The 26,820-nt window shown below is 49.1% G+C and overlaps 1 protein-coding gene across 4 annotated transcripts in view; it reads right to left on the bottom strand.

Annotated features, from left to right (window-relative positions):
- PIEZO2 (piezo type mechanosensitive ion channel component 2) overlaps positions 1-17,052 on the bottom strand; it is a gene marked incomplete at both ends in the record, with an annotated part of 338,656 nt that extends 321,604 nt beyond the window's left edge. For all 4 annotated transcript variants that reach the window (XM_080714289.1, XM_080714288.1, XM_080714290.1 and 1 more), the window contains one exon: positions 16,989-17,052. In XM_080714289.1, coding sequence (XP_080570415.1) covers positions 16,989-17,052 — 64 coding nt within the window. The remainder of the gene's footprint in view (positions 1-16,988) is intronic.
- Positions 17,053-26,820: the final 9,768 nt, after the last annotated feature.

Genomic DNA, 26,820 nt, shown 5'->3' with positions numbered 1-26,820 from the left:
CTGCCATAAATATGGGTATGCATGCTATAATTTTCTGATTTCAGTCCCTTTTGAAAGATACCCAGAAATGATATAGCTGGATCATACCGTGGGTCCATAATGAAATCAAATCCTTACCTCTCACCCTGCACAAGGGTCAGCTCAAGATCAACATGTGGATACTAGACCAGAAACTGAATTTACTAGAGGAGGGCATAGGTCCAACATATAGGAACAGGTGGAAACTTCCTCAATAAGGCTCCCGAATCTCAGGAAATTGAAACAAGAGTTAATAAATTAGATGGCGTTAAATTAAAAGGCTTTGATCATTAAAAGAAACCTTCAAGAGTCTAGGGAATGCCGACAGAATGGGAGAAGAGCCTTGCCACACAGCCCTCTCATCCAGGACTAATGTCCAGAATATACAAAGCGCTTAAAAGTCTCTACACTCACAATTAACCCAGTCAAGAAATGAGCAACTGAACCAAAGAGGCACTTCACAGAAGAAGAGATACAGATACGAATGGCCAATGAATACATGAAAAAATGGTCAGCACCATTAGCACCAGGAGACGCCAATCAAAACCACACTGAGAGTCCATCTCACCCAGTCAGAATGGCAACTGTCAAGACGTCAGAAAACAACAAATACTGGTGACGGTGTAAGGAAACAGAAACTCTTCTACACTGTTAGCTGGACTGCAAATTGGAGAAGCCACTATGAAGATCAGTGTAGAGACTTCTCAGTATTTCGATTTTAATTCTTTTGGAGACAGTAAGGAGTGCTAGTCTCTTGAGGAACCTCCATACGGATCTCCACAGTGGCTCTACTGATTTATAATCGCACCAATATTGTATAAGAGTTCCTTAAAAAAAATAATCGGTGCTGGAGATTGAACACAGGCCCTCCAGAGTGCTCAGGAGGTGCTCCCCCACCAAGCCACACCCCAGCCGCCCCACTGCTCAGGATGCTAAGGACAGCCGAGGGGTTCCCACCCTCCTATCTCTGCCCATGCCCACCCCAGGCAGACAGCACAGAGAACTGACCAAACAGCCCCACGCACAGAGCTTGGAGCCTCCGTCCCCTGATTTAAAGTGGATATTCCCAGAAGTGTCACATGGTTTCAGTCATGGTTCTGCCCACTTGCTAATCCTTTCTCCACGTGGGTTTGGCAGTGCGGGGGAGTCTGTGGCGGGTGCAGCATGACCCCTCTGTCCTCTAGTCCTGTGTGTAGGAACATCCCACTGCACAGTCCGAGCCCCTGAGGCCACCACTGGGACTCTTTTATCTTAGCTCCCCAGGCCGTCCCACCTACCAGCTTCTGGCTCCGTTCCCCCACCATTCAAAATGCTCAGAGACATAACTGTAATCCCAACACTTGGAGCCAAAACAGGAGGGTCACAGATTCAAGACAAGCCTCTCCATGTGGTGAGACCCTGTTTCTAAATAAAAAATGTACAAAGGCCGGGGATGCAGCTCAGAGGTCGAGTGCTTCCGAGCTCAATCCCCAGTACCAAAGAAAAAGTACCTTCTCTTATGTTTCTCTTAATAAATCAGATAGGCTAAGTGCCAACCACTGAACCAGGAACACACCGATGGGAAATATGGTAATGTTTAGAGACCTTCACAAGAAGAGTTTTAAAAATTGTCAAAATCCCTCTGGGCAACGGCCGAACAAGAAAGCTGGGAAGGAGCGACATGAGAATGACAGAGACAGGGCTCAGCAAGAAGCCAGACGCACGTTTCTTTGACCTTCTGAGTGAGCAAAAGCCGGCCTGGGCTGAGGCTGGAGAGCTGGGCACGTGGGCTGTCCTAGACAGGGCCTGACTGTGAGGCGTCCTGGGAAGAGTGTCCAGGTCTCTGAAGGGGATGAAAGACTGATCAAAACCAGAGGACGATGAAAAAATCATTTAAAGGAACAAAATCACCAGTGGGAAATCAAAACGACACCCTAGTATGTTCTTTCTGAGAAAATGCACAGCCAGGCGTGGTGGCACACACCTGTAATCCCAGGACTTGGGAGGCTGAGACAGGAGGATCACCGGTTCACGACCAGTCCCAGCAACTTAGCAAGACCCTGCTTCCAAGTGAAAAATAAAATAAAATAGCGCTGGGGGTATAGCTCAGCAGTAGAATCCCCTGGGTTCAGTCCCCAGGACCAAAACAAGAAAATATACGCTCTGCGTATACAAATTGCAAACGGTCCAGATAGGGTTGATTTGACCTGAATATTTCTCTTTCCTTGGAAGACCGGCAATACATTTAAAATAAACATGCCAGGACGGGATTTAACATGGAATTCTAAACAAAGTTATATTGGAATAAATAACCAGCTGGTCGTGATGGCGCACGCTTGTAATCCCCGTGCTTGGGAGCGGAGACAGGAGGATCACGCAGGTTCGAAGCCAGCCGTGCTGGCTTAAGAGACCCCGTTTCTAAATAAAAACGTATAAAATAGGTCTGGGAGTGTAGCCCGGAGGTAGAAGGGCTTCCAGGAACCTCAGTACCCCCCCACACACACATAACCAATCGGTGTCACAAGTGTAAGATAATATCTGAAATTTGTTCCTTTCTAAATAATATCTTTGGGAAGATATGCCTTTATTTTCTAAAGATAATCAAGACCCTGTTTCAAAACAAATTAAAAAGGGCTGGGCATGTAGCTCAGAAGTAGAATGTCCCTGAGTTCCATTCTTAGTACCTAAAAAAATAAATAGGATAACTGCTCAAAATATTTTTATAAAAGAAATGTCTTTACAGACATTTCTTTTATATCTCTGTATCATTTTTTATATTTCTGTATCATATATTTCTTTTATATTTTATATTCTGTATCATATATTTCTTTTATATTTCCGTATCATATTTTTTTAAATAACCGCCATGGTGGAAAAGTGGTGGTGCACTGAGAGAGCGACTTTGTTGCTTTGGTTTGCTTTTCCGCTGTCTTGTGGTACTGGGGAAATAATGAACCCAGGGGCATTCTATGTTTAGCTACATCTCCAGCCCTTATTTTTTATTTAAAAGCAGGAGTTCTGCTAAACGCTGAGGCTGGCCTCGATCCTGTCATCTGACCCTCCTGTCTCAGCCTCCCGAGTACTGGGATTACCAGCAGGTGCTGCCACACCCAGCGGACAGTGGTTTCACTGTGTAGAAACAGCCCCAAGTATTTATGGAGGAGGCCGTGAATGAGCTGCGTGAAGTGTGTGGTCAGCGTGCCTCCAGGAGGGTAGAGAAGCAGCGCTACCCTAAGAGAACACGACGGCGGAACTGTGGCTGCCTTGAAAATTATTGCTGAAGGGGGCTGTGGTTGCTAATGAACAATGCTAGAGGGCTGGAGGTTTCTGGAAAATGCTGGCTCACAAGCAGCTAGCCCCACCTTATGGCTGTCTGTCCCTCTTCCCCAGGCTGAGGACGGGGGGGGGGGGGGGGGGGGGGGGGGGGGGGGGGGGGGGGCTCGGCTGGGGGCACAGCAGGTCTGTCCGGCATGGGGGGCAGGGCTGGAGCTGGCCACAACTGTCTCACTGCTTACCAGCTACACTGACTTTGGGCCACGAGGCCAAAAGAAGTCAGAAGTAGCCCGGCATGAGTAAGCGCTAAATGTTAATTTGAGAATGGATCCGCCATATGGCGCCTGAGTATCTGTCCAAAGGGCCTGAAGTCAGGATATTATAGTGACACCAATACGCCCGTGTTCACGGCAGCACGATTCGTAAGAGCCAAATTGTGGAACCCGCTTAGGTGTCCATCAACGGATGAATGGAGAGACACACAATGGAATCGAACTCAGTAATCAAGAAGAACAAAGTTATGTCGTCTGCAGGGAAATGGGGGGATGTGAGATTACATTACGCTGAGATGTAGCCAGTCACACAGAGGGAAGGCCGATGTTTTCTCTCATTCACAGAAGCTAGGGAGTCCATGGGATGCCAGGGGATGTTTCCGATAATGGAGGAGCGCCGCCAGTGGAGCGAAGGAGGTGGGCTTGGGGAGGGCTGTGGTGGGAGGAGGGAGACTTGGCAAAGGGAGGACGTCCACTGACGTCACATGCGTATGTGAGGACACCGACGTCGACCTCAGCATCATGCGTGGGGAAGGCAAGGGCGTGCGCGGCTCGCCGAGGGCTGTGTGCGTGAGTGTCCCGACCGTCTCAGCTACGTTACGATGTGAGATTACAATGCACCAGTACAAGTACATTTTAAAAATGTTTTTTAATTTAAAAAGGAGGAAGCCGGGCGTGGTGGCGCACGCTTGTCATCCCCGCGCTTGGGAGGTGGAGACAGGAGGATCTGCAGGTTCGAAGCCAGCCGCGCTGGCGTAAGAGACCCTGTTTCAAAAATATAAAAATAGGTCTGGGAGTGTAGCCCGGAGGTAGAAGGGCTTCCAGGAACCCCAGTACCACCAAAAATAAAAATAAAAAAAATAAAAAAAATAAAAAATAAAAAAATAAAATAAAATAAAAAAGAGGAAGCCCAGTATGGTCGCATACACCTGCAACTCCGGTACTTCAGGAGCTGAAACAGGAAAATCACAGGTTCAGGGCTAACCTCAGTAACTTAGACGCTCAGTAACTTAGTCAGACCCTGTTTCAAAATAAAACTTTATAAAGGTTGGCAGTGTGGCTCGGAGGATGAATGCTCCTGGATTCAATACCTAGAACTGAACATTTTAAAAAAGAAAGAAAAAGAAAGGTACAGGAAGTTCCCCCACCCATAGCTGGTGCTGAAGGCAGGACCGTAACACCTGCATGGGGACCCCTCCCCAGGATTCTTCCCCACACTCCTGAAGACATGCAGCCTTCCCTTTGCTTTTATGGATAATAAAATTATCTAGCTAAGCCGGGCGTAGTGGTGCACGCTTGTAATCCCCGCGCTTGGGAGGCAGAGACAGGAGGGTCGCGCAGGTTCAAAGCCAGCCACACTGGCTTAAGAGACCCTGTTTCCAAATAAAAATATAAGAAAAATAGGACTGAGAGTGTAGCCCGGAGGTGTAAGGGCTTCCAGGAACCCTAGTAACACCAAAAAAAAAATTATCTAGCTAAGATCTCCCACGTTCTACAAAGGTCACTGCAATGCCACACTAACTACATTCAATGTTTCTCAAAGTATCTTTTCCTGATTCCTGCACGATCAGTCGATCAGTCGTCATCAATACTCTATTGTAGCCTGTTTTTCTTCCTAAGCACGTCCGATCATATACCGCGGGCACTAAAATCCTTTGCTCTGCGAAGAGGTGCACCCCCAGTTCAAAGCCAAGTGAGATCCTGCATTCTGTTGAGCTCCGTACTGCCATACGGCAACGCCGTTCAGGGACTGCCAGGATCAGCCAAGGGGAAAGTCACTTAACCATCAGAACCCGAAAGCCTAACCCAGAATACTTCTCCTCCATCACCAACTCTTCCGTAAAACCCTCACTCAAATAACTAATGTGATTTCTTTTCTAAATATCTATTTTCCTTAACCGGTTCTGAACCTTTCTTTGAAGCAAGTCCTAACTCACATAAGATGGTTATTAAGAGATCAGAACAAACCACACACAGTGGCACAGTCCCGTAATTCCAGTACTTAGGAGGCTGGGAACGGAAGTTCACAGGTTAGAGACTCAGAAACTTAGCGAGAGCCTGCTTCAAAACGAATGAAGGGGCTGGAGGTGTGGTGCAGAAAAGATCATGTCATTTGCAGAAAAGTGACAGGTAGCGGAGAACTTTATGCTAAGTGCGATCAGCCACAGAGAGTCGGGAGTTGTACGTTTTGCTCACACGTGGAAGCCGGAGGGAAGACAGGAAAGCAGAGACTTCAGACAAATGAGGAGAGCAAACAGAAGAGTGGACGGGGAAGGGGAGGTGGACGGAGAGGACCAGGGGCTGAGGAAGGAAACGGTTCAAATAAGGTTTTGCCCACACGTTGAAGCATCAGCTCCAGTCTCCCTGACATGTCTGGGGAGGACGCAGAGCGGGGGAGCAGGGTGGTGTAGAGAGAGAAATGCACCTTGGACTATGCACATGTATGTTTGTGTCTCACCGCGGTGTATAATTGCAATACACCAATAGAAGTATAAAAAGGGAAGAGACTGGGGTGCAGCGCAGAGGTAGAATGCCCCCGAGTTCAAGTCCCAGTACAAAGGGGGGGACAGAACCGTATAAATGTTCAACTCCCGGTATATTAGTTACGAAGTAGTGGTTTATACACAGACCTTTTTCATATTTAAATCAAGGAGGATGAGCAGGAAGAACGCTGTGAGAATCATGGAAGTGTCCTCAGCCTCGAACATCTCTTTCTGCAGATGATGGCACTCAGGAGAGTTTCTGCGACTTGGCAAACTCACGTGGAGTATTATTAACAGGATGCAGCCTTGCTTATGACGCCTTCAGACCAGGACCCTGTCCAAGCTCCTCACAGCCTGTATTCTCTAACAGGGGTCCGCGTCCCTATGGCAACGCCAAAGCCAGGTGCTGGGAGCTAGCAGGTACAGGCTGGGACAGCTACGGGGAAGAGGGTGGAGGACGCAGCTGTGCACGTCTTTTTTTTTTTTTTGCAATAGTGGAGATGAAGCCCAGGGGCATTCTACCTCCAAGCTACACCCCCAGTCCTATTTTTTAGTTTTTTTTTTTTTTTTTTGAAACAGGGTCTCACTGAGTTGTGAAGAGCTTCGCTAAATGGCTGAGGCTGTCCTTGAAGCGCATTTCTCCAGTCTCAGCCTACCAAATGCTGGGATTACAAGTGCGCCTACCACGCCCAGCTTGTTCACATCTTATAATTCATCCAAACCTTTCTTCAGGCTCTACATTCTTTCCCCTTTCCGCACCTGTGGCCAAATCTGCTGGCCTAGCGGATATGACCACAAGAGAAAACAGATCGATTCATGTGGTTCCAGAAGAGCTGAAAACATTTTTAAAAAAATAATATGCACTTCAAGGATGATGCCCCGGTCAAACTTCACATTGTCAAGTGAGGCTTCCTTCTCTATTCACGGCAAAGCAAATAAAATGTGTTAATCACCATACTGATTAAATTGTCATTTAAGAAAGGCACAGCGAACATAAATTAGGCTATTGTGAATTTCAGTTTCTTAGACTTAGAAACCAATAGCTATAGGAAGCTAGACCTTTAAGTTTGGGCTTCTGAGATATTCAAGAGAAAAAAATTTAGTCAATGTTTTAGTTGATTGGTAAATGTGTGTTCAGTTCACCTTACGTTATAGCTATTTGTAAATAATTAAAGTTTAATGATCAGACGTGATTTTTGCAGTTAGGAAAACCTACAGTTCAAAACAATATCTTTTAAGTGGCTGCTCTATGTTAGGAAGTAAGTTCATCACAGCGTTATCAACAAGGATTATACGGAGTCACTGAGTTTTCAGACACTAAGGAGAGAAGAGGAAAGAAGAGAGGAGAAGAGAGGGGAGGCGAGACAGGGGAGGGGAGGAGAGAAGAGGAGAGGAGGATATTCTATCCAAGGCGGACATTCTGTATTGAGTGCACACCAAGTGCCAGCCGACTGCAGAGGGGATAGTTCCTTCTGCCTGGGAAGAATTAAAGGATAAGATATATCACCATCGTCACAGTGCTCCAGAGGTAACAATGAGCAAGGGTACACAGATTTTCCACGGCATCTGACTGTGGGGAGGGGCAGGACAAGAGCATCCTCAGCTTTCAACAAGCGTGGTCCAAAGCTCCCTGTGGGTCGAATGGAACACTCATTGTCTGTTCATGGCAACTGCTGTGATGCCCTTGATAAGCAGACCCTCAAGCTAGCCAACACGTTTATTCAACTAATAATAATACCTGGGACTAATCGTATAAGCTACTATATACTGAGCACTTCCCATGTGCTCGGCCCTGCCGGACGACTTTACATGATTGTCACCTATGCTGTGCCATATCCTCCGAGCCAGGTGTCCTTGTTATCGACTCACTGTACCGACGAATGGTCTTAACGTCCACATTTCAGCCAATCGACCAAATGAACTGTTGGAACCAACCCTTCCTCTCTTCCTTCCTTTCTAAGGAGGGGGTGATGAAAATCGAACCCGGGACCTCATGTGGTTGGAGCCTCACACTGGTCTACAGTCTAGCCCTTGATCCATTTGTAACCTCTTGCACTAAAACACTACTGACTCCAAAATCCCTGCTTGATGGGTCCATATCAATAAATTTGGCCTGACCCAACTCGATGTCCGTTCCCTGACTATCGTACCTGGATTACCCATTTCTACCTGTATTCCTCAGATTTCTCTGTATAAATTGGAGAAACCATGAATTTCTTTTGGAGTATATCTTGTTACGGACCATAATTTGAACTTCATCTTTAGGGGCCTGCAGGAACTTGGGTCCAGCTACCCATAGAAGGTGAAGGGGAAGGTTCTTCGGGGGGGGAAACAGTGTCTTCCATGCACCCTGAGTGGCTTTCATCTGTGGGAGGCAAAGGCTGATACTTGGAAGCTAACACCCACTCTCCAGCACACAAATCCACAGGCCCACCTTTCAGACTATATCTGAACACTCTGCCCTGCCCCAAAATGCCATTTCCCAGGTTCCTTTGCAGTTACACGGGTGAGTAATAGTATTAAATCCATGCTAATGGGGGTGATTCACGCAACTTCCAGGTGGGGAAGGAGCGTCCCTTCTGCGTTTGCTTCCCCCATGAGACAACATGATGTGGACAGGACACCAGGCTCTCTTGGACCTGAGGATGAAGACAGCCCCCACAGAATGACCCACATCCCTGGGGAAGCTTGCAGTGCAGGTCCCGATGAACATCTCTCCATGCTTCTTCCACTATCATGCCAGACAAAAAAAGTTGGTCTTACCCAAGCCACATGACCCGAGAAACCTGGAAGGATCAGAGGACTTGAGAAGCAGGGCACTACTGTCTGCTCAGACTGGCCGAAGGGCTGCCTGTCAACGGGAGGGAAGGACCTATCAGCTACTGGACACAGGATGCCTGATGCTGGAGAAGGACGAGCCTAAAGTGGACTGCGGGATTCAGGGCTGGAAGAAATGTGGAAGGGGCAATCATCTTAGTTGGGGTCACAAAACCAGTAACTTTCCAGGAAAACAGTTGAAGGCTTTGAAAAAGTTCACCCCCTCAGAGAACTGAGGAAATCACACCAGGAAGCCTAAACATTTAACTGGCAGGAATAATCATGCAGGCCAAATTCATTCCTTCTTTACAAAATGTACTTAAGATTGGAGAAAATCCATATACAAAAGAATAAATATGTCCGTCCATAAAATCCTAGTCCTGTGCAGTTTGGGGCCCCAAAGCAGAATTCCAGAGCAGCAGGCAATAATCAGGAAACTTCTTTCTATGCTGTATGATGAAAGAAGAAAAAGCTGTGGGTATGTCATGGGGGATATGCAAAACATGTTTAGACTTTAACTATGATAGTGCTACAGTCTGGATCTTGACTGTCACCCAAAGACCCACGTGTCAAACGCTTGGACCCAGCCCATGGCACTCTTAGGAGGTGGAGCTGTAGGAGGTGGGCCAGCACGAGGCAGTTAGGCCATTGGCCAGATGCCCTGGAAGAGGATCCTGAGATCCCGGAGCCCGGGTGTGAGTGTGGTGCGATGGCTGTGCACACAGAGCAACAGGCCAAGCAAACACAATCTGAAAATCAAACCAGGGCCAAAATAACCCTTTCTTTCTTATAAGTAGATTTGGTATTTGTATTTGGTATTTGTAAGATATTTTATCCCAGTGATGCAAAGCCTGTACATATGACCTAAGAAAATGGAAAAAATACAAAATTATGCTGTCCCTCTTAAATGTAAAGGATAGTTTGTCTAGGGGCTGGGAGTGTAGCTCAGTGGTAGACCGGAGGCTTGGCATGTACAAGCCCCTGGGGTCAATACCCAGCACCATGAGAAAAAAAAATTATCTTAATATTCTATGCCCTTTATGTAATTGTTGGACCATTAAAAATATATGGGATTGTAGCCAGGCGTGGTGGTGCACGCTTATAATCCCTGTGCTTGGGAGGCGGTGACAGAAGGATCGCACAGGTTTGAAGCCAGCCTTGCTGGCTTATGAGACTCTGTTTCCAAATTAAAAAAATATAAAAACAGGTCTGGGAATGAAGCCCAGAGGTAGAAGGGTTCCATCCCCAGTACCACACACACACACACACACACACACACACACACACACACACACTATATATATATATATATATATATATATATGATTGTTAAAATAATCTGTGTCCACACTGAAGTTCATGACTCAGATCCCCTCCTCCTCCTTGGGTTTTTTTGTTTGTTTGTTGGTATTAGGGACTGAACCCAGAGCTGGTCTATCTCTGAGCTATACCCCCAGACCTTTGAATATTTTTTCTTTGAAATGGTTTCACTAAGTTGCTAAGGGCCTCACTAAATTGCTGGGGCTGGCTTTGAACCTGTGATCTTCCTGTCCCGGCCTCCCAAATACTGGGATTACAGGTATGAGCCACCACGCCCAGCAGGTCTCCTCCTCCATCTCATCTGCACATCTTCCATGGACCTCTGAGAAATGGAACAAATCTTCATGCCGATGCCCGACATTTCTTAAGTATACTCCGACACAGCTTTGCTTTGAGCTCCGACCTAGTGGGACATTTATTTATTTGGTTTGCTCACGTCCAATCCTCAAAACAACCCCCTAAATCAACAAATCTTACAAAGTCTAATCTTGTAGATGATGATATGATATAGTGCTATATCATATATCATCTTGCTCTTAACTGCTCTTAAATACCCGGGGTACTTAGACTGTTCTACATTCTCTAAAATACTTCTGCAAAAAAACTATAATAAAGCCGGGCGTGGTGGCGCACACTTGTAATCCCCGCGCTTGGGAGGCTGAGACAGGAGGATCACCAGGTTCAAAGCCAGCCTCAGCTACTTCGTGAGGCTCTCAGCAACTCAGTGAGACCCTGTTTCCAAATAAAGTATAAAATAGGTCTGGGAGTGTAGCCTGGAGGTAGAAAAGCCCTTGAGTTCCACCCCCAGTACCACACACACACACACACACACAAAAAAAAAAAAACCCTATAACAGTCTACATGTTGCTATGTAACTTCACATACAATTAACAGTTAATAGCACCAGGACACACAAAAGAAGCCCATGTTAAAAAATAAAATAAATCAGGCATAGTGGTGCAGGCTTGCAATCCCAGCACTTAGAAGGTTAAGACAGGAGGATCACGGGTTCTCAGCAACTTTAGGCCCTCTGCAACTTAGTGAGACATTGTTTAAAAAATAGATGGTGATGGTTTTGGGTATCTAGAGTCCATATTCCATATTAGGATAGATTTTTTTCTGAAAAATAAATATATAAATATATGATAGTTTCACCTAAAAAAAGAAAAGAAAAAATATTCTCTGGTAAGAAAGAAAGCAAAAAGAAATATTGTAATGTTATCTTTAAGTTATCAAAAGCTTGGTATCAGACAAATGAAACTGTTATGTGAGATTATCATTTTTAATTTTGGATAAATTACTATAATACTAGATGTCAAGCACTAAGCCAAGCATGGGAAGGAGGGATGGGGAGGGAACGGGGTGGGGATCGGGTGGGGGTTGACTGGCGATGTGTGCATGTATGTCTACAAAAGTTTTTTTTGTATCCCACTATGATGTATGAATACAGTGCACCAATAAAAAATTAAAAAAATAGAGGAAAAATTAGTGTTGGAAGTATAACCTGGAGGTACCTAAATACCACAAAAATAAAATAATACAGAATAAGACTATGGAGATGGTGTCAAGAGTGTTGTTGTGTTAGACTGGCAAAAACAAACAGCATCATTTTTTTTTGGTACTGGGGATAAAACCCAGGGGCACTGTACCTCCAAGCTACACCCTAGCCCTATTCTTTAGTCTATTTTATTTTTGAACCAAGGTCTCACTGAGCTGTGAAGGGCCTCGCTAAGTAGCTGAGGCTGGTAGCGAACCGTGATCCTCAGGTCTCAGCCTCCTGATCCGTATAGTTCTAGCAAGAATATATTATTTAATTAGAAAACTACAACTCCAGATACTCAGATTGTTGAGTAAAACTGGTGAGAAAAACCAGTGCTAATTAAAAATCCTCCTGCCCGCATCTTTCACAGAAGGTGCTGAAAGGGACCAGGCTGCCCTCCTCTGAGTCCCACCTGCTACATCAGCCTGGTCAAGGCCCACGTCACACGTGTTAGTGTGTAAATTTCAACAAAGACGCCCCCTCCTGCCGGCCCTGTCCCTGGCTTCATAGACAGTGCCCGTAGCACGTCAGGCATCATGCGAGTGAGCTGTGCAAGTTGGTCACAGCCACCCAGAGAAGAGGAGATAACACCTCCACAGGGCAGAAAGACAAGGAAAAGGAGGGAACAAGAATGCAGAGCCAGGACCTGCGGAGCAGCAACGCAGTCCTGCCCACTGTGGGGTGAGGGGCCTGCCTGATGGCTCCGTGATGCACGCACGCAGTCGTAAAGCACCGTGCCCCCTTCTGAAATCACAGCCCGGGCGCCCGAGTCAAGCTGACACAAGCCCAAACCAATCTGCTCCAGAATACTTTATTGTAGAGCCGGGCGTGGTGACGCACGCTTGTAATCCTCACGCTTGGGAGGCAGAGACAGGAGGATCGCGCAGGTTCGAAGCCAGCCGCACGCGCTGGCTTATGAGACCCTGTTTCCAAATAAAAAAGTATAAAAAAAAATAGGTCTGGGAGTGTAGCCCAGAGGTAGAAGGGCTTCCAGGAACCCCAGTACCACCAAATAAAAAAAAAAAAGAATACTTTATTGTAGAATTAAACCATAAATATCTAATCCTTTCCACTATTTTCAGTTCTGCAAGTGATAAATAGTATCTGCCTATAATGTCTGAGAGGTGTAACTAGACAGAAACTTTAGTGTGCTATATTAAATGTTGTGTGAAACGGGTACTAGGGGTTGAATTGAGGGGTATTCTACCTCTGATTTACACCCCCAGCCCTTCTTAGTTTTTATTTTGAAACAGGGTCTTGCTAGGTCTCGATAAGTTGCCGAGACTTACCTCAAACCTGTGATTCTCCTGTCTCAGCCTCCCAAGTACTGGGATTAAAGGCATGTTCCACCATGCCAACTAAATGTTACTTTAGATGCTACTCTAAATGTGCGTGTGCGTGCGTGTGTGTGTGTGTGTGTGTGTGTGTGTGTGTGTGTGTTATGGGAACTGATGAGCTACAGTCCAAACTTTTTTATTTTGGGAACAGAGTTTCTCTAAGTTCCTAAAACCTTGCTAAATCGCTGAGGCTGGCTTGGAAGCTGCAATCCTCCTATCTCAGCCTCCCAAGTCCTGGGGTTACAGGCATGCACCACCTCCCAAACTAAATGTTACTTGAAATGAATTCTTTGGCAGCTGTAACTGAGAGTTGTATAGCAATCCATAAGACTAACACTGGTCAGATAAAAGATTCCCGCTGATCAGATAAAATTAGCTGCATTTGTAATTGTGTGTGTGTGTGTGTGTGTGTGTGTGTGTGTGTGTGTGTGTGATTTGAACCAGGGGGGAGGGAGGTTCTACCTCTGAGCTACACCTCTAGCCCTGTTATTTTAATTTTATTTATTTATTTTGCAGTGTTGGGGATGGAGACCAGGGGCATTCTACCTCCAAGTTATACTCCTAGCCCTATTTTTATTTTGAAACAGGGTCTCCCTGAGTTACAAAGGGCCTCACTAAGTAGCTGAGGCTGTCTGCGGACCGTGGTCTTCCTGTCTCAGCCTCTCAAATGCTGGGATTACCAGGCATGCCCCGCCTCACCCGGCTATTGGTAATTCTTGAACTGTGTTTATGATTTCAAAATGGCATATGCTACAAGAAGAGATATATTGTCATAGAGAGGTTATAGTTAGTCATCCAGAACATATTTCAAAAGTGACCCTATGCTTTGGCTTTCATCGAGCTCTGGAGGAAATTTCGGAGACTATTCTGGGGTGTGTGGTATCTTTTGAATGTCATTTTTCTCGGAGCACTTGGCGGGTTGTTGGTCAGCTCCTGAAGCTTAGCCATCCTCACTGGCTCGTCTCTTTCCTCTGGCTCTTCACTTAGGGGACTGATTAGGTGGAGGGTCAGATACCTTGACGTGTGCCCTCAGTAGCTCAGCTTCCCCCCTCCTGCCTACCCCGAGAGAAAGAATGTGCATCTGCTGTTCTGCACAGCCACCCAAGCACTCCAGGAAACCCCAGAGAAATGGACGGGTCAGGAGCACAAGGATGGACGTAGGCAGCCTCAACACCTTCCAACCGTCACTCAACCACGCACTCAAAGGTGGGTGGAAAAAGTCTTGCTAGAAAACAAACGTCAAAGTGCGTGTAAAGTGTTCATGTGTGGTTGGTTATGAAAGAATGAGTAGTAATAAGAGGAAAGACCTTTGATTTTTCATATGCTATGCCAAAGAAAAACTCAGCTGGCCACATGGCATCACAGATAGCTCTGGAGATGTTTCGGTTTCCCCGTGGTGACGGATGGAGGCCTATCTGTCGGCGGATATTCATTTTGGATGGTAAGTTACACACCCGCGCTGGTTCTGTTTTGCTCTTGACAATCAGGAATTGCAGAGCACCTGGACAGAAGAGGCCAGATACACATATATCACTCCCTTTAATTTCACAAGGGAAAAGGGAAAACCAGAAGCAGCGGATTAAACATAACAGTGGTTAATTTTATTATCCATCACCAGGTGAAGAGCTGAGCCGACCCTGCAGGAAGATGTCAACACCGAGTTACAGAAACGGTGTAAAGGAGGACTTGTACGCGCTTCTGCTAAGGCTCGGCTTTGAGGCCCGCCCCGCCCGATATAAAAATAGATAGCTAAGATGTAAAATCGATTCTAATGGCCCTCGATCCCTGCACTCTCCAGACCCAGGGTATTAGGGAAACCTGAACACTTGATTTAGTAGCACCTTGGGAGCAGGCAGTCCTGAAACCCCTCCAGTAACCTTGAAAATCTCCGCTTCCTGGAGGAGAAGCCACGGCTCCAGCAGAGGCTGCTGCCTTCCGCCAGGCTGAGAGCAGCTAGGGTGGCGCCATTCTCTCCCCATCAGTCTCCAGAGCAGCAGCGACCCCTGAGGGGCTCAGGGGGTCAGCTTCCCTGGCTCAGGCCTCCGGGGTGGCGAAAACAAGAGGCTCTGGGCGGAGCAGAATGGGGAATGTTACACTGTTACACGGGGCACTGGCACACACACACACACAGTACACACTCAGCATCTCACACACAACACTCAAGCACACACTGACATCTCTCATATATTTAAACGCATCCATGTACGCACAGTAAGTGCTGTTACACTTACACTCACTAATACGCACCCAAATGTGCACGCATACACACTAATGCACACTCTCTCCCCCCACTGCAGGGTGGCTTCTCCAGGGACAAGTGAACGTGGGGTCCTGGGGCAGCTCCCCAGGAAAGAAAGAGTCTGGAAGCGGGAAGGGGCGGCTCTCCTGGCTCCCTGGAAGCCCTGCTCCTCCAAAGATACTGGGCCCTGCACCCCAGTCTGCTCCAGGTGGGTGGAAGAAGCCCAGAAGGGGGCGGCAGGGCCCAGCCCCCGGGCCTGGGGCATCCCTGCTGGGCATCCCTGCTCTGCACCCCTGCTCTGCACCCCTGCGCCTGGCCCTCTGCAGGATCCAGCACCTGCAGGCTCCGCTCTCCAGGAGGTAGAGCTCAAGGGGCCCCACAAATACTTAGGGGGATGCCACCAAAGGGTAATCTGAGGAACCCCACCTGCCAGGGAACCTGGGCAAGTGAGCAGATCAAGCACAGCTGCCCAACTCAGAGAGAGGTTGCCCCGCCCCACCTCAGGGCGGACCAGGTGGGCTGCAGGTGACCACGGGGCTGACTCCTCCCTTCCACAGTCTCAGGGTGATGGGGGAGCCGCTGGGGAAGGGCGGGGTCACAGGAGGCTGCATCTTCTGACCCGAGCCCCCGACGGCCCCTCACGTCCCACTGAGGAGCACCATAAAAGCCCCTCCTGAACTCGGGCAAATAGGGATGGCGCCAGGCACGTGCCAGTCCCTTGAGATACAGAGACTGACTGTAGCCAGGGCACCACCTGTGTGCGCGGCTCCTCAGGGGCCCACAGCGGGCGCGACAGCGCCGCTCGGCGGCTCGGGGTCCTGGGCGCTCTGCTCCCCATTACTGAGCAGAACCCAGAGCCGAGGATGCCGCCGGCCCCGGGTCCCTCCTCCTGCCCCTCCTCGGGTCCCGCGGCTCCTCCGCTCCTCACTTGTCCCGAGCCTTAGGACTCGACCACAGAGGGCCCTTCGCCCGCGCACGCCGGCGCCCATTTCGATGACTCCGTTTCCCTCGATTGCACCGCTCGCTCAGGTGTGGTCCCTGGTCCCAGCCTCGGGCAGACGCCCGTGGCGCCCATTGCTGCCTGTAAAAAGCGCCTTTCCCTGCGCTGCCCGGCGCTGTGGGCGGCCACTCTCGGCAGCGGAAGAAAAGAAGCCCCGCGACCCTGGCCTCGAGACCCCACACCCGCGGCCCCCCAACACCGGGCCAGCCCGGTGCAAAGAATGAGGTGCTGGTGTGTGGATCGCTGGGGCTCCCGGTGGCCTGCCCTGGCCCTCGCGGGCCCCCAGGAGCCCCGAGCCTGCTTTCTACCCCTTTACGTATCTGGAGGGGTGGGGGCTGGACAGGTCGTGGTGGGCTTGTAGCCCCAGGACCGGAGTAAAGGAAAGAAACTTTCCAGCACCGTTGCTGGGAGCCTAGCACCTCCTTCCTTTTAAAAACTACTGGGATCGCTCGCTTCTTCCTCCGGGGTCGCTGGGCTCCGGGTGGGCGAGGTGGCCTGGTGGGGTGGGTGGGGTGGGCAGGGAGTGGGCTCTCGGGACCCTGTGCGGAGGGGTCTGCGCCGCCCTCGCCCCGCCTGGCGTTCGCTCGCCCAGATCGGTGCCCACTCACGGGGTCCGCGCCCGGCCGAACTGGACGCCGCGGCCCCGACCCGCAGCTGGACGGTGGTCAGGACCCGGGGCGCTGGGCGAGCCCGGGCTGCGGGCGACTCACCTACGGCCAGGCAGATGGGCAGCAGCAGCCGGAAGACGAGCCCGCACACCACCTCCGAGGCCATCGCGGCGGTCCGGAGGCTCGAGCGCGGCGGAGGGCGAGGCTCGAGCCCGGGGCGGACGCCAGGCCGCCGCTTAGGGCGTCGCGCGGCGGGCAGCCCGGGGCATGGCCCGGCGGCCGGTCAGCGCGCTCCGCGCAGCCCGCGGCCGGCCCATCCACGCGCCGGCTCAGGCTCTGCGCCCCGCGCGGGGCGGGCGGCTCCGGGCGCGCACGGCCATCCCCCGGCGGGGCTCGTGCCGGCCGCGGGCGCTGCGAGTCGCCCCTCGCAAAGGATGGCGCGATCGCGGCCCCTGCGCCTCCTCGGAAGACGACCAGACGCGAGGCCGCGCGGCAGCCGCAGCGCCCCCCGCCCGCCCGCCGCCCCGCCGTCAATGAAACTTCAGCGCCCGCGAGCCCCGGCCAATCAGAAGGCGGCTCCGGCGCGCTGAGCCCGCCCCCGCGCGGCTGGGAAGCGCGCAGCAGGCACCGTCCAGGAGCACCGTCCAGGAGCACCGTCCTGGAGCACCGTCCTGGAGCACCGTCCTGGAGCACCGTCCTGGAGCACCGTCCGGGAGCACCGTCCAGGAGCACCGTCCGGGAGCACCGTCCGGGAGCACCGTCCCGAGGCACCTTGCTGGGGCACCGTCCTTTGTAGACTCCCTGTCCTGCTCCAGGACCCACCGACCTGTGGCTCTGCTCCATCCCGCCTGCCAGCTCGCAGTGCAGTGCCCAGCCTACTTTGGGTACACCAGGTGTGGCCCGGAGCTGCAGGAACCCAGGGGACCTGGGTCTCTTAAGGCCCCAGGAAAAATGCGCAGGCTGGACCGACTCGTGGGCGCACCGCCATCCAATGAGTGCGTGACATAACTAGCTCCCGCAGATGCGAATAGGCTGGGGTCTTCCTGTCTAGCAAGGGGCTTAGCAATGGCTGGGCCCAGGGCCAGTCCCGGGTTTTTCCAGAAGGAGCGCCAAAGTGCAGAGGCGCCCCACTTTTGTACATTTGGGGGAACCCTTGTTCTCCCCTCCGGCTTGTTTCTCGCCTGCTCTGGAGAGGGGAGTATGTTGACACTTGGAATGCTCTACAAAGCTCCCCCTGCTTGTTTTTTTATATGCACCCTTTTATTGGTGTGCTGTGAGAGTCATTCTAGTGAGAGTCAAAGGGACCCATTCATCCTGCGCACATAACTGGCACCTCTCCCTGAGACCCACCGTGCCCCCTCCCTCCCGAACCTGCCACTGAGGTTGGTAGAAACCTTCCTAACAGGACTTGAAGTGTCCCCTCCTCGGGCCTTGGCTCTCCCTCCCCCGGCCCTCCCCGCCCTACCCCCCCCACCCTCCCGGCCCCTCTACTGGCCTCTCTCCTTTGTCTGAAGTCCCTTCTGGTTTCCTATTTTCTCCAGCTTCTACATCTGAGAGAAAACATAGGACCCTTGACTCTCTCAGACGGGCTGGTGTCCCCTAACACAATATTCTCCAGCATCTTTTCTAGACAAGACCTCCAGAAATCTGGTTCCATTTGGAAGGCGCCAGTGTGCTTGACTCTCTGGCGTCAGGATTATCCAAGCCAGGCGCAGGGGTGCACCGCTGCGATCCCAGGACTTGGGAGGCTGAGATAGGAGGATTACAGGTTCCAGGCCAGCATGTGGTGAGAGCTGGGGTGTAGCTCAGAGATAGAGTGTCCCTGGGTTCAGCCCCCAGTACCACACCCACAAAGAAGCTTATCTGAATGTGAGGAGATTTGCTGGAGCTGGTGGGGAATCAAGGACCAGGAGGAGGATCTTGTGTCTGCAGAGAGGTCCCCTGGTATGACGCAAACCCCGTTCCCTGGCTTGACATGCCCATATGAACTTCTTTGATGGATGTCCCTTATTGGGATACCGTAAGATCATGGTTTGAGCTTTACAGATTCTCTAGGAATTACAGAGATGTCTGTAATGTGACTCAAAACATTTTTTATAAGTGAACACTCAGGACGGTTGAAATTTCTTGAAGATACCCTGCAACTTAGACCAGGTATGTGTGCTGCCGCCTTCCAGAAAGAGCCTTGGATCTAATCCCCAAACTATGGTGTGAGCCCAACAGTAGGGACAGAGTGTAAACAAGCAGCTGATTGTTGACCGTCAGGGTCAACAGCTTTCCTAGAAACCTGGCATAAGTCGCACTAATTTTGGTGTTCATAACACATTCTCCCTCTGGTATAACTGCGTTCTAACTAGAGGTGAAGAAATACTCCTCAATTTAAAATAATATTGTATCTTGTTTTCTCTGGATATATTCCATGTTCTTAGTAGGGTTCTCTTCATAACGGCTCTCTAGATTTTCACAAAATTAGCATCTTAGATGCCTATGGGAGGAGACAGACACAAGATCCCGGCAGACAGATAATCTTACCAAATAGAATCTCAGCCAGCTCTGCCACCCTGTAGACCGAGTTGGCTATTCCGCTTGTAGAGATTCTAACAGCCAGGTCCCCCATTCTGAGACTTCCAGCCTCTGCCCTCAAGGGGAAGCCAGTTCTCTAAACACCCCCTAATCCACGCTCCTCCATCCTGGCCTGTGTGGCTGTCACCAGGGGGCTTTCAAAACCCCAAAGCTCAGATTCTACCTGCCCAGCAGCCCTGATGGAATTGGTCTTGGTGTGGGCCCCTACACCTCCCTATTTCTAAGGCACTTGGGTGATTCCCAGCTCTGCAGTGAGGGTTGAGAACCACTGGCCCCACTCACATGGCAGACTCTGAAGCCATCCCCAAACCAGGGTCTGGTCCGACTGAGCCACGCGCCCTCCAGAGCTGGACTGTCAGAGCGCGCTGGTTGCCCTGGGCAAGGTTATCCGTGCCCCGTGGTACTGGCTTATGGCCACTCTTCACACGTACAGCTGTGTGGACACCTGCGTATCTCATGTCTATACGACCCGGTTCTGAAGGACTCATGTCCACCAAGGTTCCCGTCACAGTGCTGAGGAGTACCGCTTGCCACAAACTTTGCCCCCAATCTGTGCAAGATCTGACCGGAAATCGAAAGAATATATGAGTTAGAAAATGCTTTGGGGAGGGAATAAATGGCATGCAAGATTCGGGGGCATATTATTTTGCTTAGTACCTGCCACAGTCCAGGTCTTTCCACACCCAGCCACGAGGTGAACTGGCTGCCACTGTCACACGTTGTGGCTCAAGGCAACATGCCGATCACTGGGTCATGGGCTACAGCCTCCGAAGTGTGAGCGTAGAGAAACCCTTCCTCCTTTTTTTTTTTTTTTTTTTTCCTGTGGTACTGGGGATGGAACTCAGGGGCATTCTGCCTCCAAGCTAAACCCCCAGCCTTATTTTTTATTCTTTATTTTGAAGCAGGGTCTCACTAAGTTGCAGAGGGTTTCATTGAGTTGCAGAGGGCCTCACAAAGTAGCTGAGGCTGGCCACAAACCTACAATTCTCCTGTCTCAGCCTCCCAAGTACTGGGATCACAAGTGTGTGCCACCACGCCCGGCTTCCCTCCTCTTTTTAAGACGCTGTATTCCATACACTTGTTACAGCCAAAGAGGGCTGCCTTACACTGCCTTACCCTGCACAGAACTCAAGCTCAGTACAGGGAAGAAATAAATCACCAGCCACCCTATCAAATGAGGACTTCTTTGGGTCATTATTGACACAGTGTCTCAATTCTTCCAATTGGAAAAGGATGAAACTAACAAAAGCGGTGTAGTATGGAGTGCTAAGGATGTGTGCAATTCCCTGAGTGCTTGGAGAAATGCCCGGTACACAGCCACGACCCACAAGGACACACTGCTGTCAGGACTTCTTCATCGCTACTCTGTGTTACTATTGGAAAACAAGCCCTGGTCCTACATTTTTGAAACTTGCATGCTGAAGCAGAGTGGCCTGCCCCAATACTCAAGGAAAGATGCTCCAGCTCCTAGAATATGATTTTGTGGGCCAATCCACATTTCCCTGAGCGCTTGGCTTCGGGGCTATGGAGACTGGGCTACCGTGTGCCTCTTGGGCTCATCACACCTGCTTAGCTTTGATCTTTTCTGAGCTTGGTTTAGTGTGCTGCACTCAGCAAGAATCTTTCAGAAATACCATCTTTGTCCCAGATGCCATTTGTTTTTCTACCAAGCGCTGTCAGCAAACACAGAGTTAATCGCCGTGTCCATCCTCTGTCAATTATACGGTGGGATATTGTGTTAGTTAGCTTCTTTTGAAAGCTCTCAGGCATGTGCATTGCTCCAAATGGTAACTTTACAGAACAGAGCCTCCCACAAGGAATAGAAAGGTTGTCAACCCCGCATTTTCTTCCTTCAGTGGAATCTGCCAAAATCTACTGGCGCCAGCCAGCCAGCCTGCGGGGAACGTGGTACCTCCCGCAGGCCCTGAGAGGATGTCTTCCAGCCGCGGTGGCGAGTGTTTCTCTTAATACGTACTAATTCAATGTTCTTGAATATATACATTCCTGTGTTTTTATTTATAATTATCGCTGATCATAGGGCACAGTATTTATTTAGAAGTTAATTTTTTTTAGGGACCACCGAGTTTGGGGCTCTTATACTTAAGACAATAAAATTCGAAGCTAAATACATGCCTTTTTTTTCTGCTAATAAAGTTGGCCCTAAATGTCTGTGAGCTCCACGTCTACAGATTGTACCAATTCCAGATTGAAAATACTAAAATAACCAAACTGGGTCTAGACTGACCATGCACAGGCTTTCTAGCCTCTATTCCCTAAGTGGTATAGTATAGGAACTGAATACCACTTACACTGTATCACAAGTAATACAGAAATAATATAAAGTATACAGGAAGAGCGTTCCCTAATGCTATGTATAGGAACTACATGGCATCTACATTGTATCATAAGTAATACAGAAATAATATATACAGGAGGATTACTTAGGTTATGTGCAAATACCATGTTATTTTATATATAGGACCTCGGCACCTACAGACTTTGGTATCCATGACATTCATGGGGGTGATTCTAAAACTAGTCACCTGTGACTACAGAGAGATGCCTCTGTATTCTATGGATATATTTATTTATTTATATTTATACTTATATACATATATATATTTAAATTTGATGCTGGGAATTGAAGCCAGAGGCATTCTACTCTGAGCTAGACCACTAGCCTTATTTTATCATCTTTTATTCCAAAAGAGGACCTCACTAGGTTGCTGAGACTGGCCTGAAACCTGCGGTCCTCCTGTCTCAGCCTCCCCAGTCCTGTAACTATAGACATGTGCCGCCATGCCTGGCTACGTGCTTACATCTTTTAAAGCTCTCCGTTTAAGGTTGATAGCTGTAGGATTCTCAAGACCCAAATGTAAAGACCTAGACAACTTTTAGTACTTTGCAGGAAGTGTACCTTTGTTCCTCTTTGCTGAAGAGATTCTCCTCACCCCCAGGCTCCCTACGGGGGCAAGAACATGAACTTCACCTCCTGCTGGGTCTGCACAGTCAAGCTGCGGCCCCCACACCCACCCAGAGTCACGATGTGGACGGAGAGCAGGAAGCACACTGCCGATTCTGTGCAGGCTGGTCCAGAATCGAGGGGACCAGCTCACTGGCGCGCGTGTGTCTTGGCTTTAAACTGCACTACAGACCTTGAGAGCTCGACAACGTTTCGTCCATGAAGTGGACCCCAAAGCAAAACACTGCCAGGTGAATTGTAGTCTGTTTCTATGGCTCCACCACATGTGTATTCATGTACACACACACACACACACACACACACACACACACACCAGAATTATAAAGATCTCATATGAAAAGAAGGGAACATGCGAATTTTGGGGTTTTTTTGAGGCAAACACACAGAGAAAGAGATCGTATGGTGTGGGGAGGGCTCTCTGCTGAAGTTGCCACTTGCCGTGGGCGCCGCAGACATCCAGGTGGCCTGTACTAAAATATGAAAACTTCCATTCATTATTCATAGCCAAAAACATGAGCAGATTTTATCTTGGGAGTTATCTAGCTGCTCTGTGTACTTGCTCCTCCTGAAACCTTTGTTTGTTTGTTTGTTTTTGTTTGGGGTTTGTTTTGGGTACCAAGAATTGAACCCCGGGGGCATTCTACCTCCAAGTTAGACCTAATTTATTTTTATTTTACAACAGGACCTCACTAAATTGCTGAGTGGCTCCTGTAGTTGCCGGGGCTGGCCTTGATCCTGCGATCCTCTCGTCTCAGCCTCTCAAGTTCTGGCATTGAAGGCACTGCCTGAAGCCTTTGAAGAGCCTTCTGGTTTCCTCATCCTTTTGTCTAGAAAGGCTTACCAAACTCTGGGAAGAGCTCTGCATAAATGAACTAGAATTTGGGAAACAATTTTGTAGTGAAATACAGTAGTAATTCAAAGTAAGTTACTAAACAAAAAACACTGCAAGTTTTGTTCTACGACCACCCAAGTAACAGCAGTCTGTGTGTCTGTGTGTTACTAGATATCTATTAGTAATGTGCACTCATTTCAGAAGAGTGAGGATTCGGGTTGTATTGTAATGCCACCTGAGCCTCCTCTGTGGTCAGAGCAATGGTAACATTCTTAGAAGCCTTGGAGTTGGCACTCAGTGGTCTCTGTTGAGGGTTTCAGATGCCGGTGGGCATGTGGGTGCACACAGCCTGGACCTGGCCATCATCTGTCATTAACATTGACCCAGGGGTAGGACTAGAGGAAGGCATCCTTAGCCTTGGGCTCAGCGCTTGGGGCATCTTCACTTACTTGCCTGCAGCGCCACCTTTTGGCTGAAAGTATATATATGTATATTTTTTAATGCAAGCTGGGCACGGTGGCCCCTACACCTGTGCGCCTGTAATCCCAGTACTTGGGAGACAGATTCAGGAGGATCAGAGTTTTGAGGCTAGCCTCTGCAACTTAGCAAGACCCCCATCAACTCAGTGAGACTCTGTTTCAAAATGAAATATAAAAAGGGCTGGGGGTGTAGCTCAGAGGTAGAATGTCCCTGGGTTCAATCCCCAGTACCACACACACACACACACACACACACACACACACACACACACACCCCAAGCAGCAAGCACTCTCAGAGTAGTTTTGGCTTGCATTCCCTTGACTGCTAATGATGATGAACATTTAACACTTTTGTTGACCAGCTGCATCTTTTTTTTTTTTTTTTTTTGTACTGAGTAAGGCTTGAACCTAGGGGCATTCTATCTTGGATATACACCCCAGTCCTTTTTATTTTTTATTTTGAAACAGGGTTCTTGCTAAGTTGCCAAGGCTGGCCTCAGACCTGCCATCCTCCTGTCTCAGCCTTCCCCAGGACTGGAAGTGCATTTCTTCTTTTGAGAGGTGTCTACTTGGCTCCATTGCCCACCTTTTGATGGATTGTGTGTCAGTGTCAAGTGTTCTGAGGTCTTTGTATATCCTAGATATTACTCCTCTTCCAGAGGAGGAGCTGAAAAAGGTTTTCTCCCTTCAGAGTCTTGGCCGATTCCTTCCAGTTAGAGTGGTAACCGTGAAGAAACCCAGAGGCACAGGCCCAGAGTCCTAGTACTTGGGAGGCTGAGAAGGGGGGGATTTCCATCACGCTAAACTTTGCTATGATGTTTAATTACAACGCACTAATGACAATATATTTCAAAATATATTTCAAAAGATATTTTTTTGTGTGTGTTACTGGGGTTTCTGGAAGCCCTTCTACCTCCGGGCTACACTCCCAGACCTGTTTTATACTTTTTTTATTTGGAAACAGGGTGTCTTAAGCCAGTGCGGCTGGCTTCCAACCTGCGCGATCCTCCTGTCGCCGCCTCCCAAGCGCGGGGATGACGCGTGCCCACCACGCCTGGCCCCAGAGTTTACACACACACCCGTCACTGCTGGAATCACGACGCAGGGCCCTCGGGCTCCTTCACTTCTTCCCGTTTCTCCTCACGGTGACATCGTGACTTAGGGAATTGTACTGGTATTGGGAAGAGGGTTTGAAATGTATTAAGGTATAAGTATTGGGAAAAGAGTTCCAATTTTAAAAATATATCCTTTATACTAAGAAGGCCAGGGCTAGCAGAAAGGAGGGACTTGTAATTTACATTTCTAAAGGGAAGGAAAGGAAGCCTGAGAGGCTTCTTTACATTTCTGAAAGAGAAACAAATGGCCTAAGGGAAATCTGAAGAAATCCCAGATGCCGGAGAAACAATTTCACACATCTCGGGGGATGGAACAAGAGGTGCAGAGGGCTGTGTTTGGAGGCAGGACAGCCCCCCCTTCCAGGGCAAATCCTCCTGGAAATGGCAGAGACTGGGCTAGAGATAGGGCTAGCATATCTACAGATCAAAGGACCTTCCTCGGACTTAGACAGGATAAAAACTCAGTAAACTGGAGTTCTTTGGGCATTTTCGTTCGAATTGCCCCCCTGTGTCTGCTCCAGCACAGGGCTTTAACTATCTCTATATTTCTATCTTTTAATAAACTTCTTTAAATCTGCAGCAGCTGTCCAAGTGATGAATACTTATTCTTAGCTTAGGACAAGAATCCACAGTTTTTCTGTTTGTCTCTGTGTGTCTGGTGGTAGGGGGGGATTATTTCACACCACACACCTCCCCCCCCAACCTATCCCCTGCAACAGGAATGACCTCCCTTTGCCCTTTCCAATGGAACCAGGTGAGTGTGGGGCCTTGAGGGGGACCCGCCGGGAGTTCTCATTTAGGTCCTGGCTGTGCATCAGAAACGGGGGGACCCACAGGCCGGGCTTAAATGTTGTGGTTTTGTGTCTCCTTTAACATGAAGAAGGTGAGATGTGACCACTCGCCATCTTTTCCAAGAGCCCCTTGGGTGAAGGGCTTCGGGAGGGAAGAAGCAGCTCGGACATTTTCCCAGAAGTGTTCGAGTTAAGCAGAATGCTGACAGTACTCCTCTCTCTTAAGAGCTTGCAGGGCTTCTCAGACAATATCTCATTAACTCACAAAGCATTCCTGGGAGCTGGGTAGGAAGGAAGCCAGACCAAGGTTCCTGGCTTAGCACTTCTTTAGTCAGAGATGAAAAGGTCTTTTCCTTGCAAGTTGACATATCTTCTTTGCAAACTGCATGATTACTGGAGCCACGGACTCGGGAGATCAACTTTCAGACCCCCCCCCCCCCTTGGTACTGGGGATTGAACCCAGAGGCATTCTACCTCCAAGCTACAACACTAGCCCAGTTTTATTTTTTTTATTAATTTTAATTTTATTTTATTACGGTACTAGGAATGGAACCCAGGGACATTCTACCTCTGAGTTACACCCCAAGCGCTATTTTTTATATGGTTTTTTTTTTTTTTTTTTTTTGTGGTACTGGGGGTGGAACCCAGGGGCTTTTCTACCTTCAGCCTATACTCCCAGACCTATTTTTATACTTTATTTGGAAACAGGGTCTCACTAAGTTGCTGAGAGCCTCACTAAGCTGAGGCTGGCTTCGAACCTGTGCGATCCTCCTGTCTCAGCCTCCCAAGTGCTGGGATCACAAGCATGCGCCACCACACCTGGCTATATATGTTTTTATTTTGAAACAGGGTCTCACTGAGTTGCAAACGGCCTCACTAAGTAGCTGAGGCTGTCCGTGAACCACAGTCCTCCTGTTTCAGCCTCCCAGATGCTGGGATTACAAGTGTGCGCGCATGCGCCACCACGCCTGGCCTTATCATTTATTTTAAACAGGGTCTCAGTAAGTCCCTGAGGATCTCAATTCCTGAGGCTGACCTTGAACCTGCGATCTTCCTGTCTCAGCCGCCCAAATACTGGAATTACAGGTGTGCGCCACCACACCAGGCCAGATTTTTATATGTTTAAAAGAACACATACCTTTCACAAGGTA

Source organism: Muscardinus avellanarius (assembly GCF_963383645.1).
Source record: "Muscardinus avellanarius genome assembly, chromosome: 17".
Classification (NCBI taxonomy): domain Eukaryota; kingdom Metazoa; phylum Chordata; class Mammalia; order Rodentia; family Gliridae; genus Muscardinus; species Muscardinus avellanarius.
This window is presented reverse-complemented; position numbering and strand designations above follow the sequence as displayed.